Below are 16492 nucleotides of genomic sequence, written 5' to 3'. Positions count from 1 at the left end.
TGCTTTTCGGACCCTGGATTGTGACCCTGGCTATAGTTTTTTCTTCAACTTGTTCTGTTATTTCCCAGTGTGACTTTGACTAATTGGACTCTGAACTCAGCTTGGCCCACTCTTATCAGTTTGTGTTTCTATTATTTCGGCTGAATTTTCAAGGACTTAAGAATTTGAGTTTCTTTATTAACTAACTCTGGTCTTTGGCACATTCTCCTAATGTTTGTTGCATCCTCAGCCCTGATATTGGGACTCATTGTACGACACACAACTTGACTCCTGCAAGCATGGGTGGGGAAACATAGTGATGTGGCATGAAGCATGTTGTATTACATCAGTGGTTCTCAAGCTGGGGTCCCCAGATGTTTTTGGCCTACAACTCCCAGAAATCCCAGCCAGTTTACCAGCTGGTAGAATTTCTGGGAGGTGAAGGCCAAAAACATCTGGGGACCCCAGGTTGAGAACCACTGTATTACATGTTCTGGATAAAGAGGCGAAAATGACATTCCCAGCAACAGCTCTGAACTTCTGACAACACATAGATCAATCTCTTTGAACTGTCCAGTTGCATTTACCTCTTCCAATCTGGCTTGGTTCTTGGCTTTGATGAGCTCTTCCTCAACTTGGCCCCGCTCTACAAGGGCACTTGCTTTCACTCGGCTCAATTCCTAGTTACAAAACAGAAGAACAGCACATGACACTTCAGGCTGTAAGAAATTAATAGAGTAGGCTTTGCGCTCAAGCTAGTACAACAAGATCCCCACAATCCTAGAAACATTAGACAACAGGAATTGCATCCATTCTTTTCAGAAAACTAAACTTAGGCAAAAAGCAGCTCATGATGTAGCATGATCTTCTGAGGCAAAACTATTTCTGTCCCACTCACCTCCTCTAGCCCTATACGAGTGGCCTCCAGCCGCTGGATTCGTTCTTGCAGGGCATGCTCACTTGCCTCCATATGGTGTGTCATATGGTCCACCTGCATTACAAACAACATTGTTCAGGAGAAACCTAGCAATGGCATAATCTGTTCCTTGCCTCTAAAAATGAAATGCCTCACTCCTTCCTCTTGAAGTAGTTTTGACTTCCCTAGAGTAAACAAAGTATTGCTATACCAGGGATGGGAAGGCTCACCCATGGGGTAAATCTGGACTTTTGGGATCCCAGTCTGACCTCTGGGTTTCTTCAGATCATCACCTTCCCTTACCCATGAGACTACTGTTTTCCAGCTTTTGTGAACTCCTCAATCTTTACTGTAAACACTTGAGGTGCTTTTTCTAAGGCAGTGGTTCTCAACCTGTGGGTCCCCAGATGTTTTGGCCTTCAACTCCCAGAAATCCTAACAGCTGGGAAACTGGCTGGGATTTCTGGAAGTTGGAGGCCAAAACACCTGAGGACCCACAGGTTGAGAACCACTGTTCTAAAGCCTGGTTACTGAGTAAGAGCTTTAAATTAAATGTTTTCCACCACACACCCCTGCACTGGACCCCATCTAGAACTAGAATGTAGCCTCCCCAAATATCTTTAAAATAGAATTTGGCTCTTAGGCCCTATTCTTGCTTTTCACAAATATGGTTTGGGGGAGTGTTTCTCCCCTTTTTAGTGCTAGTTTGCTCCCTCTTATGCAGGAAAGTCAGATAAGGTCACAGTAGCCTTTTCCTTACCTCCTTCAACCGAAGAGCCTCTGCATCCTCAAGGACCTGCTTGAACCTCCTCTTCTCCATCTCCAAGCGCTCTGAGGGGAAACAGAAAAAAGGATTGCCAAAGAGATGCCATCCCTTTCCCAGAGAGTCTAGGCCCCAGTTTTTCAATAAGAAACTAAGACTCTCAACCATGCTTACCTTCAGCCTGTACAGCCCGAAGTTTAATTTCTGCTGTTGTGTGGGTCAGGTCTTCCTTTACCTGGAACAGCTGCTCCTGCTGTGTTTTGCACCTTCTTTCCAGCTCAGTTACCTAGAAGGAAGACACAGAGACATAGTGAAAGCTCTGTACCTATACCCCAAACAAAGGTGAGGGTAGAAAAATATCACTTGCACTCTCCTAGATCTTTTAGTCTACAACTTTTATCAACCCAAGCCAGGATAGCCAATGGGAATTGTAATTTCACATGTGTGGAATAGGCTGCTGTAGAATCATTCAGTGAATACTAATAAGAGGGTAAACTGGGCTGAGAAGAGGAATAAGCTCAAGTGGATGAAAAATAGGAGAAATCTGAACCCTCCTCCTACCTCATTCCTGAGCAGGAGGTTTTTCTCACTGGCTGTTGAAAGTTCATGCTGAAGTTTTGCCTCTCGATCAGCAGAATCCTGCAAAGTCAGAAAGTGGCAGCCATTACTGCCTCTGATTCATCCACATTCCTCATCTTCCTTACATTAAGGGTGGGGAATTAATTTTTCCCTGAGGGATGAATTCAACTTTAAAAAGTTTCCTGAGAGCTTCATAACATGTGACTGAAAGCCTCATAGTACTTTACTCTAAAGCTTTCCCTGCCAATAAGTCTTAGTACATGAAGAAGGGAGAACAACTCTCTAGGGAAGGTTAGTGAGTCAAATTAACCTCCAGAGGCAGAAGGAGCATTGTTTCTACTATTCAACCCCCTATTTTCCTCTAACATCCTGGTTCCATGGGGAGGGGGGGTTGATTTTAAGGGGGGCAATTTGAGAATGAGTTATTAACAGTGAATCTTTTTGCATTTCTTATGGTTCTAGAGTATAGAACCATATACTCTAGAACACCCTTGTATAGTGTGTGTGTGTGTGTGTGTGTGTGTATATATATATATATATATTGTGATATACACATTTTAAAAATTAAAACCAGAATGTATACGGCAGTCAGTTGGTGGAAATGGAGAGGGAGAAAGCCCGCTAGTAGAGAGCAGTGGTTCTCACCTTTGGGCCTCCAGGTGTTTTGGACTTCAGCTCCCACAGTTCCTAACAGATGGTAAACTGGCTGAGATTTCTGAGAGTTGAAGTCCAATTGGTATAGAGTTATCTAAACAGTGCATGAGCACAGAAAAGTGAAGCAACCTTCATCCCAAACAACTCACTCCTCTTAGTGTTCTTTTAATGTTAGAAATGATACAAAATATATAAAATGTCTTTTTGTTCTGCATATGAATGTAGAAAGAAATCTGTGGAAAAAACCAAAGGGATATTATTTTCAAAGGTAAGTCAATATTTTTGTTTGAAAAAAAGAAAAAAGTAATCAGCTGCAAGAAAATTAAGGTCATGTCAGAAATATTTAAAATTAGGTATTTTAATTACAAAAATGTGAGTCAAGAACTAAAAGGGTTAAATGGATGCAATGACTCAGCAAAAGCTGTAGTTCAATATAAGCAGGTGTGCTTGTAGCTAAGTAGGCCTCAGAGTGAGAGAAGGCCTCAGTTTGAGAAGCTTCGGTGAGAGAAGCCCCAGGTTGAAGGCCTCATGTGTAAAGCTCCAGTGTGAAGGCTGCTGTGTGTAAAGCTCCTGTGTAAGTTCGGTGTGAGTGATGGCTTTGTGAGAGCTAAGCTGTTTATCTGCATGAGAAAGAAGCCCAGCGTGGAAGCAAAGAAGGAAGTATAAAGAACTTTATTTGTGTTATGGAAACAGCGCAACCATATTATCTTGTTACAAAGAAAAGCCTCCTAAGGAAAATATAACATTGGTCTCTGTGTTTTTGTTCTTTTTATCACTTTTGGCTATTGGTGCTGGGTTACGCTGCTATTAATAGGTTACTCTGCTACATGTTTATGGGGAGGGTCTTTTGTTATAAGCCCACTCACCGAACAGGTCAGGTGATAGGATATTCTCACATATTCTCACCAAATACACACAATGTGGCGCAGGCTGTTGAGCAGCTGCAATAAATCACTCTGACCATGAGGTCATGAGTTCGAGGCCAGCCCGTGGCAGGGTGAGCACCCGTCAATTAAAAATAAAAAATAGCCCCTGCTCGTTGCTGACCTAGCAACCCGATAGATAGTTGCATCTATCAAGTAGGAAATAAGGTACCACTTATAAAAAAAAGTGGAGAGGCAAGTTTAATTAATTTACGACCTGGAATGAGGAAGTGCCGTTAGTGTGGATGATGAAGCAGCTGCTCCCCCCATGGCCAGAATCGAACATCCCCTCAGGAGGTTAAACTGCCTCTGCGTCTATCTGTCTCGGTCTCTGTTTGATGTGTTTATGGGCATTGAATGTTTGCCCTATGTGTGTATAATGTGATCTGCCCTGAGTCCCCTTCTTCTCTCAGAAAAAGGCTCTTGCTCCTATATCTCATGGAGGGTCACAGATCTCATTCACTATCACACATGGTCCCAGAAATCACTCCCACCTACCTTCTTGTGTTGCTGTAACTCCTTGGCATGCTTCTCCACCAGCTCCGCCTGCTCCTGCTTGGCTGTGCTCAGCAGCTCTCCGAGGTTGCACACCTTCTGCTCTGACAGAGCCAAAGCCGCCTCTGTCATCTGGAGCCTGCAAGGCAGAAAGGGTCACACCAGTAATTCTAAAGACAACGCAAAGTTTCAGTGAGCTTGCTGTGTATGAACACAAGAGGATGGAGTGCAGCAAGACAAAACCACCTTCTGAAGAAATGTGGTTGGAAATAGATGATTTATTTATTTATTTATTTACAGTATTTATATTCCGCCCTTCTCACCCCGAAGGGGACTCAGAGCGGATTACAATGAACACATATATGACAAACATTCAGTGCCAACAGACAAACAACATTCAGTTTTAGACAGACACAGAGGCATTTTTAACATCTTTCCAGTTTCACGATTCCAGCCAGTGGACCTGTGAGGGGGTGATTCATCCCTTTCCTCTGTGGATATCACATGCCCTCAAAATGATGAAGGAACTAAAGGTAAAGACTGTCCTTCATCTGTCCTTCTGTCTTCAGAAGACTCATGTTGGGGTTGGGAAAGTGTATAGTTGTGTATATGTGCACAGTGGAAGAAACTACCTTCTTAACAGGTGGCAGATTCTCTTTGGTTGGAATTTTTAAAATAAAGGTTGGATGATTGTCTTCAGGGATTATTATTATTAATGAATTATTATTTGCTTTATGTATTCTTACAGTGGCAGGGGGAGTTGAACTAGATGACACTTAGGATCCCTTCCAACATTATGAGTTACTCCTCTCCTTCCACAACTTTTTAATTTGAAATGCAAGGCTGAGCAATGCCCACATTCCTACAGACTAAAAATTAAATTCTCAGATTATATTGAGAATGATATTACAGTTTCTTCAACCATTTGCCCAACCTGCTTCAAAACTCTTACTTTGCATTTAAAGAGTTCATCACAGAATGTCGCTCATTCAGGGCCTCCTGTAGCTGCCCAACTCGTGCTGCTGATACCCTGAAGGGAAAGCAGAGGACACATTTCAGGGAGAAGATCAACCCACTACAAAGCACATATCATGTCAAGACCAGTTGTTCAGATGGCAAAATTGTGATAAAAGAAAAGTTAAATTGAGTAAAATGGGACAAATACAACAAATGGGGGAAGGGCTTTAAAGTAATTGTGCATTTATGAATTATCCTAAGCAGCTCAACAGGCATCGCAATTACCACTATGACATATTATCTCAGTCTACTACACTTTGCCTTTGACTTCATTATGCCACAAATCTAATTAACAAAGATGCTGAGTTGGATTTGATGGCATCATTTCCCCTATGGAGCTGTTTTAGCCAGTGGACCTGTGAGGGGGGTGATTCATCCCTTTCCTCTGTGGATATCACATGTCCTCAAAATCTGTTCCAGATGACTAAGAAACCCTTCAAAGCAAGATTTGAAATATCAAGGAAAAAAACAGGGTGAAGGAAAAGGAGAGACGATGAAAGCTTATCTATGCTAACCAGTTTCTGAATCCATTTCCAACCCATTTCATGTACTAGTGTTAGCTCTGGAGCAGTTATTATAAACTATGGAGAAATATTATATATATTAATGTGTAAGTTGACTTCACATATAAGTTGAGGTCAGGTTTGGGGCCAAAATTATGGATTTTGATGTTGCCCCTGGATAAGGCAAGAGTAATTCCACAGAGAAAAATGAGAGTTTTCATGTCTTCTCTATTAATCTTCTGGAAGTCATACTGAAATATGATTAATACTGTTTGGCTCTATGCCTGAGATTGTTCATAATCTTTTATATTTTGACATCAGATTTATTTTGACCATTTTTTTTTTATATTTGCACCACAGAATGGAGAAAGCCAAGCCAAGCTATCCTTGCAACTACAGCAGCATTGCTTTAACTTAGAATCTCTTCACATGGGGCCAAAATAGCTTTGTTTTGCCACTTTTGGCCAGGCTTAGATAGGGACTGCTGAGCGTCATCAGACAACTCTCGGCAGGCCCCGTCCTTATTCCTCCCAAAGTGCAGGGGAATCACTGGAAGGTGCTTCCTCCACCACCACGGGGAGGAAAGTGTGTCTCAGGTAGCGCCGATGGAGCTATCCACACTTTCCTCCCCCTTTCCCTGTATGACGGGGAAAAGGGCAGTGGGGTAATGCGCATTGCCACCCTTTCTCCCATCTGATGGGGACAGGGTGCAAATGCACCTTGTCCCATCCCCACTGTATGATGGGGGAAAGAGGGAGGGCACACAAGGCACCACGAACTGCCCCACGCGCCTTTCCTTTTGCCAGTAACTGTCAACAAAACAGCACGGCTGGAAAGGGCCATGTGAAGAGACAAGAAGGACATAGTATGTTGCCTTTAACTCACCTGTTGCTGCGAGTTATCTCCTCTCTCTGTTTGTCAATAGTATCCATCAGACCCAGGAACTGAAAGACAGGAATGCAAAATTAACACTACACACTTAAAATACATGCACTCTTATCTTTGTGCTGGGGGAGCATCACTATTAGCTAAAAAAAGCAAAACTTAGCAGAGAAAATGATCTACTCTTCTTTACAGTCATCAAGGGATATATGAGATCTTCACAGCTGTGTTCTAATGAACCCAGAGAGGTATATGTCAATACCCCCCTCCTCTTGTTACCCTGGCATTAAACCTGTAAGGAAAGTCGGATTAACTAGTCAGCTCTGTGGTTGAAAAGAGGCTTGGGTCCATGTCTCCCCAGTTCATGCCAAAGCTTTCTGCACTACGCTGTCTATTAGAGAAATATTTGTGGTCACAAATATCAAGGCCAAACAGCAGCCGGCAAACTCTGTTAAGGAAAGAGAGATGATTCCTTAGTAAAAAAAATAGCTATTAGCAGGAAACATGAATTAGCTTTCTTAGGATTCTTACAGAGGAAGTGTGTGCGTTGAGATGATATGGTACCAGTTGATGTTGCTTTCCTAACCCCCCATCCCTTCTTAATGGCATTTCCTGGCTCTAATTGTAACATATTATCAGCAATTTCCAGTGGGTTTCTTTGTAATTCAAAGACATATCAAAACAAAATTTCCCCTTTCCCCCTTCCTTCTTTTTTGTTTTGTAATACTGACTTAGTGTATCATCAAAATGGCACTTTTGCACTATAATTCTATAATACTTTTATAAAATTAAACAATTCAAAGAGAAAAAATGCCCTTCAAACCATATAACCATCTCAACAATTAATGCTTCGTTTAAATGGGGGGGGGGGGGGGAACCCTGGCGAAACCTAGCATGGAACCAAGAAATTGCTACAAACATCTCCCACAAAGGAATAGAATGAGTGAATGTAGAGGCCACAACAAACAGCAAACCAGGCAACTCTCAATGTGTTACCTTGAGACCAAGCTGCAAGGGCCTTTAGCTGGACGAATTCAAGTCTTTTGGGGAGGCCAAATTGCCCAAATTTTTGGGGAACCAGAAGGCTTTTACTGCTTTAGATTTCAGCTCTGCTCCCTGGATGTAGGAGTTGGGGCAGTAAGTTTCACAAGAACAATCCTTGGTACAGCAAACAAGAATAATGAGGTTTCCTTCCTCTGCTAGATTGTTCAAAATAGCTTGCCATCAGCTCTTAAGGGGAAAACAAAGGTGCAAACTATTGGAAAGACTGATCGTGAGCAATGACCATATAGGTGCATTCTCCAACTGATCTATTTCCACAGAGCAGTGGGTGTTAATGGTCAATAGGGAGGAAAAGATCCCACAACAAAAAAAGGAAGGGAGGGAGGGAGGGAGGGAGGAGAGAGAGAGAAAGAAAGGCAAACAAGGAAAGATTACCTGAGACCCCTGCTCTAGTTGCTCTATCCTTCTTATGTCTCATAGGGTCTCCTACCATTAACTGACCACTAGGAAAGATAATTAGGATAGATTTTTAAAAATAATTATGACAACTGTTTTTTCATCTTACTTGAAAGCTGCATCTTTAAAGACAGTATATAAATAATTCCAGCTAATTAATCAATAAATAATTGTCTTGCCACACAGCAGCAGTGAGGTGGGGTGCTTCAGGAGGCAGCAATGGCCTGCCAGGTATTTCAGGATAGTCACATGGACACCATGGACATCTTGCTGGAGAAGCTCTGCCTATGCCCATAAATGCTGCCAAGTCAAACTATTGGTATTAAGTAACCAACCTGTTTTGCTTTCTCTTCCTTCAAGCTCAACACCTCTTTGCTCAGCACTTGTGTCATGTTACGACTCTTGTAGAGGATAGTCTGACGTTCTTGGTTATGATCCATGGCTTGATCTGAGTCAGAGAGTGAGAGACAAGCAACATCGAAACTCCACCAAATACTATACAATAAACACTACTGAAGTATTATCACTTTTTACCCACAACTGAGAAACTGAGCTACTACTATGTGCATATTCCAGAATGGGAGTATGACACTTAAAAGGTGCTGACATATCAAAACAAAATTCTGCTTGTTTGAGCATCTCATTGCCAACAGAGAACAGCCAGATATCCCTCTAGTTTTAACTCTGATAGCTCCAATGTCTCCACATCACTGACAACACTAAGCTTAGTTTCTCCATACCTCACTACCTCTGAGGATGTCTGCCACAGATGTGGGTGAAACGTCAGGAGAGAATACCTCTGGAACATGGCCATACAGCCCGGAAAACATACAACAACCCTGTGATCCTGGCCATGAAAGCCTTTGACACCACATTGAGAACTTTAATTTGTCCTCTATATAGTTTTCATTCTAAAAATGCTTCAGAATGCCACCACATACATACTTCAAACTCCACAATATATATTTCCAACATCAGATTCTCTTTTGAAAATCTCGTTTCCTTTTTATCTAGTCTCATACTGGATGAGAACTTCTTGTCCATCCAACTGTACAGATAAGCAGGTCTGGCACAGCGACTAAATTGAGAACGCAAAGCATGAAGGGGCTGGCACAGCTGCTCACCCACAGCCTTGAGGATGTCACTGGGTACATTGTTCCCGGCCAATTCCAGTTGTCGTAGTGCCCGGTTGCTATGCAGGCAATTCAAGAGTGCCCGGCCTCCCAGTAGTCCAATGTTATTCCAACGTAGATCTAAGCAAGAAGCAAAAGCATTGCATGTCATACAGGCACATATAGGACTGCTTTTCCCAAGTTTTGGAATGTCAGGAGTTGAATCTGGGCTGCCTTAGGAGATGGGCATTATAGAGGCAATTTAGAGAGGTCTTTGACTTTGTAGAATTGGGTTTAAGAAAGAAAATGAAAAACTAATTTCCTGCAAGATTTTCTCTCATCTGGATCTCATCTGGACTCGGTAAAGAAAAATTGGTGAACTGTAACAGTTCTTCATTTCAGTGCCTTCCTTTACCTAAAAATTAAGAATATTAATTTTAGGAGTACTGATTTTAGGGGCACTTGGGTGCAGCTGACACTAAGGTGCCCTCAATATTGGGCTAAAAAGTTGTTTCAATAAACTGCAGATAAAAAATTCATCTGGCAGCAAAATTAGAGGAATAAAAGACAGAAGGATCACGGGGAATCACCAGAGTATGCACGTGAACAGACACTTTTGCACACCAACACAAAGAGTTCTGTCCTTGTAAATCCTTGCAATAGAACAGAAGCGGGGATCGATCTCTTCCTGCTGATGCATATATTAAGTACAACAGCAACAACACAGGAAATGCTTCAATTACATTTAGATAATACAGAATCATATGTGCAAGATTGACATCATTACTTCACAGGACCAAATGTTTTCTCAAGCAAGTGAACCCCCCCCCCCCCCCCAATTATTTATGCAGCCCTCCAAGTGCTGTACTTCTGACACCACCACAGCTGGACTGCCATAGCACAGTCGATTCCACAAAATCCTATTCCTCTCCCCTGCTTTGCAGCTCCCCATGCTTTTTCCCTAGAAAGGCTTCATATCACAGTATGAAGCCACAGCAACCACTGTGCTTTGCTTCCCTCTTGTTTTGGATGGGACATGCTACAAGAAATTCTGAAATCTTACAGTATTCTGTGATGCAGGAAGGTATTCCAACATGCTCCTATACCATAGGCACTGGAATTACTAAGCAATAACAGAAGGGCAAACATGTTGATAGCAAAACTGGCAATGCAGTGAACTCTAGTCAATTCCACAGAAACTAGAGCAGCCCCACAAAACTAGGAAACTAAGGCAAAACAGGAGTTATTCTGGTATACTATCCTAAACATTTTGGTTCATCTCTCCTAGCATTCAGAGTTCAGTTTGAAAAGCAGATTGGTGTTACGATACCTCAGAACCGAGCCAGTGTAGCCAGTCTGAACGCCGGACTAAGATTTTGGGAACCAGGGTTTGATTCATCTCTTAGCCATGGAAACCCACTGGGTGGCCTTGAGCAAGTCACATACTGTCTGCCCCAGGAAAACCCTGTGATGGATTCCCTTTAGGGTTTCCAGATTTTCAAAACTATTTGAAAGCACACAACAGCAACAACAACCTTCAGAGTCAGATTATCATGTGAGAAGACCACCTCCCCAAGCACTACTTAGAGAAACAGAAGAAAGACAAGCCAGAAAATTCAGCAGTTGAGAACACCCAGGCAAAAACATGGGTTTTGTGCTTCAGTTGTTCTTATTTGGTGGGCTAATGTAGCAAAGTATTATCTTTTGTGGGCTACCGCTTCAGAATCTCTCAGTCAGCAAGATGGGGGATTTTAAGAGCTTCAGTCCAACAAAGTAACTTTTCTAATTTCTGATAAATATATACAGTAATCTTTTACTATGGTGATACAATGAGGGACAGTTGACAAGTTGTTCTAATAAATCAGGATTTGCTAGGCTTGCTAAACAGCTTGATTTTCCTTTTAATTGAAATACTATATAACTAAAGCATTTTTTGTAGAGTCCACTGTAAACACTGCGTGTTGTTGCAAACAGATTTGTGTAAATGTCTAAAACAGTCAGTAGATGGCGTTCAGAAATCTTTTACTGTTGACTGTTGACAATGTTTTCATGCCCCCACCACTGACTTAAGGAGACCTCATCTGGGGTCTGGGCCCAGAGTTTAAGAAGCCCTGGCTTAGAGAGTCCAGTCTTACCCAGGTCTTGCAGGGTGGAATTGCTTTTCAGAGCCATGGCCAGCTCTCCTGCCCCCTGGTGGTTGATCTGGTTATTGCGCACATCCAAGCGCTGGAGGTGACCATTGGCTGCCAGGCCTTCGCAGAACACAGCAAAGCTTTCTTCCCATATACCCAGGTTGTTCCACTCCAAAGTGAGACTATCAAGTACAAAAGGCAAACGACTCACGTTAAAGGCAGAATCCAGCTAGGAAGAATTATGGAAAACTCAACTGTCCTCACAAAAAGGATAAAATATGAAGAATCCTCTTTCATGTTCTGTACACTTTTACATATGCACACACACTTACTATTACCACAACCAAAATCCAAAAGCGGCCTCCACCTTATTGCAGATCTCCCTGTTATAGCTCACCTTTTGATAGACTTGTTTTGCCGGAGCAGTTTCCCCAGAGTCTCTGCTCCTACAGCTCGAAGGTTGTTTCCCTGGAAAGAATCAGTCCTATTTAGTATCTGACGGAAAAGTCTGGCAGTTCTACCCATCTGCAGAGCTTGGAAAGGCTAGTTTTTTACAATCCTCTAGGCAGAATAGTTATCAGCCAGGTGAAATGATTCCAGGGGTGATCATCGAAATAACTAATCTTCCAAATTCTGATCCTGCTGCAAATCTGTTTAGTGAGGAACACATGGGTATATCTACACTATAAATGTGAGGCTGACTTAATTAATTTTTTAATATCATGGCCTCATTCTATGAACCTTGAGAATCAGAAACATAAAGAAATGACATTTTTATCCTCCCCACATACAGTAATTATACTTCAGATAAATAATTGGTTATGTATTTTAATTTTTGAAGTATTATTTTGTGATTTTGTATGTGTAACGGTGCTTCATACAGTCATGTCAGCCACATGACCTTGGAGGTGTTTACGGACAACACTGGCTCTTTGGCTTAGAAATGGAGATGAGGAACAACCCCCAGAATTGGACATGACTAGACTTAATGTCAGGGGAAAACCTTTACCTTATTTTGTGATTTGTTTTCTTTATATCATTTTCTTCATTTTTTGAACAGTGAGGCAGAATAGATTTTCAATAATAAATATAGAAATTCTCAGGATTCCTTTGGGAAGGAAATCACCTCAGGTAAACTGTGGTGCAAATCTATAATACCAAATAATTGATACACACCTGCTTACGCAAATAAAAAAGGCTAGTTTCATAATGGTGCCTAGTCCATATATTTAAGACTGAGGAACAGATTTTTTTATGGAACTGTTTTAAATATATATATATTTCTACAAGTGTAAAGACCAGAAACATGCCCTGAGCTGGGATTCTCAACACTGCAACAGATTTCCAAGACTTCATTGAAATGCCTTTTCATGGCCTAAAGAAGAGGTGGAGAAAGTGTGGCCCATGAACAGCACGTGGATCTGTGCTGTTTTGTTCCCTGTAGACAGAATCATCCCTTTTAACTTTATGCTCCCAAATACCACTAGCCTAGACTAGTCTTTCAACAGGAAGTGACTCAAGGTGCATCTATACTGTAGAACAGGAGTCCCCAAACTAAGGCCCGGGGGCCGGATGCGGCCCTCCAAGGTCATTTACCTGGCCCCCGCCCTCAGTTTTATAATATAATATTTTTATATCAGTTTTAATAATATAATATATTGTATATACATATAATATTGATAATAATCTTATGTTATACAATATAATACTAATAGTAATACCATATAATAATATTAATTGTATGTTATATATTACCTATTATATAATAGTATAGTGGTATAGTTCAATACAGTAATATATAATGCTAATATTGTGCTATGCTAATAATATAATACATTGTATGTACATACAGCTGCTCCGAGTCCCCTTCAGGGTGAGAAGGGTGGGATATAAATGTAGTAAATAAATGCAGTAAATAAATAAATAATTTTAGACTTAGGCTCGGCCAAAGTCTGACATGACTTGAAGGTACACAACAACAACAACAACAACAACAACAACAACAACAACAACAACAATCCTAATTAGCTTGACTACCTCATTGGCCAGAAGCAGGCCCACACTTTCCATTGAAATCCTAATAGGTTTATGTTGGTTAAAATTGTTTTCATTTTTAAATATTGTATTGTTCTTTCGTTGTTGTTGTTGTTGTTGCACTACAAATAAGACACGTGCAGTATGCATAGGAATTTGTTTGTATTTTTTTTTTCAAATGATAATTCGGCCCCTCAACAGTCTGAAGGATTGTGGACCGGCCCTCTGCTTAAAAAGTTTGGGGACCCCTGCTGTAGAATGAGTGCAGTTTGACCACTCTTGACCTGGCTAAGTGCTATGGAATCATGGGATTTGTAGTTTGGCGAGGCACCAGCAATCTTTGGCCGAGAAGACTAAAAACTAGAATCCCCATGGTTCCATAGCACTAAGCCATGGCAGTAAAGTTTGGCTCCACTTTAACTGTCATGACTCAATGCTATGGAATTGTGGGAACTGTAATTTTACAAGAACTCTAGGCTCTCTGCTAAAGAGTGCTGGTGCCTCATTAAACTATTACTCTCATAATTCCACACCATTGAGAAATGGCAGTGTAAGTGGTGTCAAACTGAATTAAATAGACAGTGTAGATCAGGGGTCCTCAAACTTTTTAAGCCGAGGGCCTGTCCACAATCCTTCAGACTGTTGAGGGGCCGGATTATCATTTGAGAAAAATACAAACAAATTCCGATGCACACTGCATATGTTTTATTTGTAGTGCTGCAACAACAACAACAAGAATAATAAAAGAACAATACAATATTTAAAAATAAAAACAATTTTAACCAACATACATTGATCAGGATTTCAATAGGAAGTGTGGTCCTGCTTCTGGCCAATGAGATAGTCAAGTTAATTAGGGTTGTTGTTGTTGTTGTTGTTGTTGTGTGCCTTCAAGTCATTTCAGACTTTGGGTGAGCCCAAGTCAAAAATGTATTTATTTATTTATTTATTTATTTATTATTTACTGCATTTATTTATTGCATTTGTATCACACCCTTCTCACCCCAAAGGGGATTCAGAGTGGCTTACAAATTATATGTACATACAATATATTATATTATTAGCATAGCACAATATTAGCATCATATATTACTATATTGAACTATACCACTATACTGTAATATTATTAGTAATCTTATATGTAATATAGAATATATAATTAATATTACTATATGGTATTATTATTAGTGTTATATTGTATTACATTATAATATTATTATCAATATTATATGTATATACAATATATTATATTATAAAACTGAGGGCGGGGGCCAGGTAAATGACCTTGGAGGGCCGCATCCGGCCCCCGGGCCTTAGTTTGGGGACCCCTGGTGTAGATGCACCCTAAGAAGGAAATCACAATGAGCTTTCTACAGACAGTTTCTCTCTCCAGCCTGGTACCTGTTTCCAAGAGCTAAAGTTTCACTGCAGACTTTACTATGCTTTTATGCTTCAAGTGGGTCAGCAGACTTACCTTCAGATCCAAAGATTTCACAACAGTGTTAGCACAAAGGCCATGGAGTAACAGCTTAGCTCCTGCAAGAGAAAAGGAAGGCTAGTGCATTCTTGTACCTGGAAGATTAATACTTTACTCCTAATACACAAAGTGATGTTCAGGGTAAAACATGAAGAATAATTTCTTGACAGGAGATCAGTTAATGTTTAAGGTCCTACAATTCTTCTTTTGTCACTTATTATACGTGAATTACTCCTAGTGGTGGCCTGTGGTCTTGGAGTCAGTGGGGCAATTAATCAGCTCTATATTTTAGTTCAAAAGGGTCTGCTGGATCTTATTCCCCTTGGATACTTCCTCTAAAATTCAGATAAAACCTGAAGCTAATTCACCACTCCACTAACACGGGAGTCAAATGCTGCCACTGTTCATCCGTGATAAATTCTCATTAGGTTTTGCCTTATTTTAGGAAACCAGTTGCATTTTAGGCTAGATTTACACTACCCAATATCCCAGGAGCAGATCCCAGATTATCTGCTTATCCCATATTATTTGGCAGTGTAGACTCATATAATCAAGTACAAATCAGACAATCTGAGATCAGATCTTGGGATATAGGGCAGTGTAGATCCAGCCACTGAGAAGCCCATTTGCATAACTCCCTAAAATTTATTCTGTAGGGTAACAAACTGAAGGTAAAAGTCAGCAATTAAATGAGAAGTAAGAAGCCCAGAGGATAAGAGAACATGAATTGATGCTTTCATTACCACAGAGTGCATCCACACTGTAGAATGAATGCAGTTTGACACTTTTATCTATCATGGCTCAGTGCTATGGAATCCTGGATGTTATAGTTTGGTGAGGCATTAGCACTCTTTGGCAGAAAAGGCTAAAGACCTTGTGAAACTGCCGCTCCTATGATTCTATAGCATCGATTCGTGACAGCTGAAGTGGCGTCAACTGCATTAATTCTACAGTGCAGATGGGCCCTCTGTCCTTCAGCATCATGTAGATGTCATTCCACATCCTAATCCTGTTAGTCCTCAGACAGAGAATTTGCCTAATGTAGATCTTCATGTCTAGTAATTGTAACTCTGGGCAAGGTGAGTCTTCTTGCATTTTTGTAGTGTGGTACTGTACATCTTACTAACCTAAATGAGATTTCCTCCAGTTATTGCTCTAAATTCAAAAAGCATCATTACTTGTAGGGCAGATGCAGTTTTAGATGCTAAACACTAGAAAGCTGCATTGCATTGGAAACGATTGAAAAAAAGGGAGAAGAATTGAAGTTTTGCACTGTGAAACAAGAAACAAACTCGCTAAAGACCTTAAGTGCAGCTACACTGTAGAATTAGTCTTACCTTACTTTAAAGTGCCATGGTTCAATGTTATAGAATCGCAGGAGTTGTAATTTGGTGAGGGTCCAGCACTCTTTGGCACAAAAGGCTTAAGATATTGTAAAACTACAATTCCCATGGTTCTATAGCATTCAGCCATGGCAGTTAAAATGTCAAACTGCATTCACTCTACAGCAGGCATGGGCAAACTTCAGCCTTCCAGTGTTTTGGACTACAATTCCTAACAGCCTACAG

General features: G+C 40.9%; 1 protein-coding gene across 4 annotated transcripts in view; it reads right to left on the bottom strand.

Annotated features, from left to right (window-relative positions):
- lrrc45 (leucine rich repeat containing 45) overlaps positions 1-16492 on the bottom strand; it is a 32017-nt gene that overhangs the window by 6175 nt on the left and 9350 nt on the right. For all 4 annotated transcript variants that reach the window (XM_062973947.1, XM_008104578.3, XM_003217315.4 and 1 more), the window contains 13 exons: positions 14922-14983; positions 11811-11881; positions 11417-11595; positions 9294-9422; positions 8505-8617; positions 6715-6773; positions 5262-5339; positions 4313-4448; positions 2220-2297; positions 1833-1944; positions 1656-1726; positions 878-970; positions 567-659 (listed from right to left, as the gene is read on the bottom strand). In XM_062973947.1, coding sequence (XP_062830017.1) covers positions 567-659; positions 878-970; positions 1656-1726; positions 1833-1944; positions 2220-2297; positions 4313-4448; positions 5262-5339; positions 6715-6773; positions 8505-8617; positions 9294-9422; positions 11417-11595; positions 11811-11881; positions 14922-14983 — 1274 coding nt within the window. The remainder of the gene's footprint in view (positions 1-566; positions 660-877; positions 971-1655; positions 1727-1832; positions 1945-2219; positions 2298-4312; positions 4449-5261; positions 5340-6714; positions 6774-8504; positions 8618-9293; positions 9423-11416; positions 11596-11810; positions 11882-14921; positions 14984-16492) is intronic.

This window comes from Anolis carolinensis, chromosome 2 (assembly GCF_035594765.1).
Source record: "Anolis carolinensis isolate JA03-04 chromosome 2, rAnoCar3.1.pri, whole genome shotgun sequence".
Classification (NCBI taxonomy): Eukaryota; Metazoa; Chordata; class Lepidosauria; order Squamata; family Dactyloidae; genus Anolis; species Anolis carolinensis.
The sequence above is the reverse complement of the archived record's forward strand: the minus strand, read 5'-3'. Positions and strand labels throughout refer to the sequence as shown.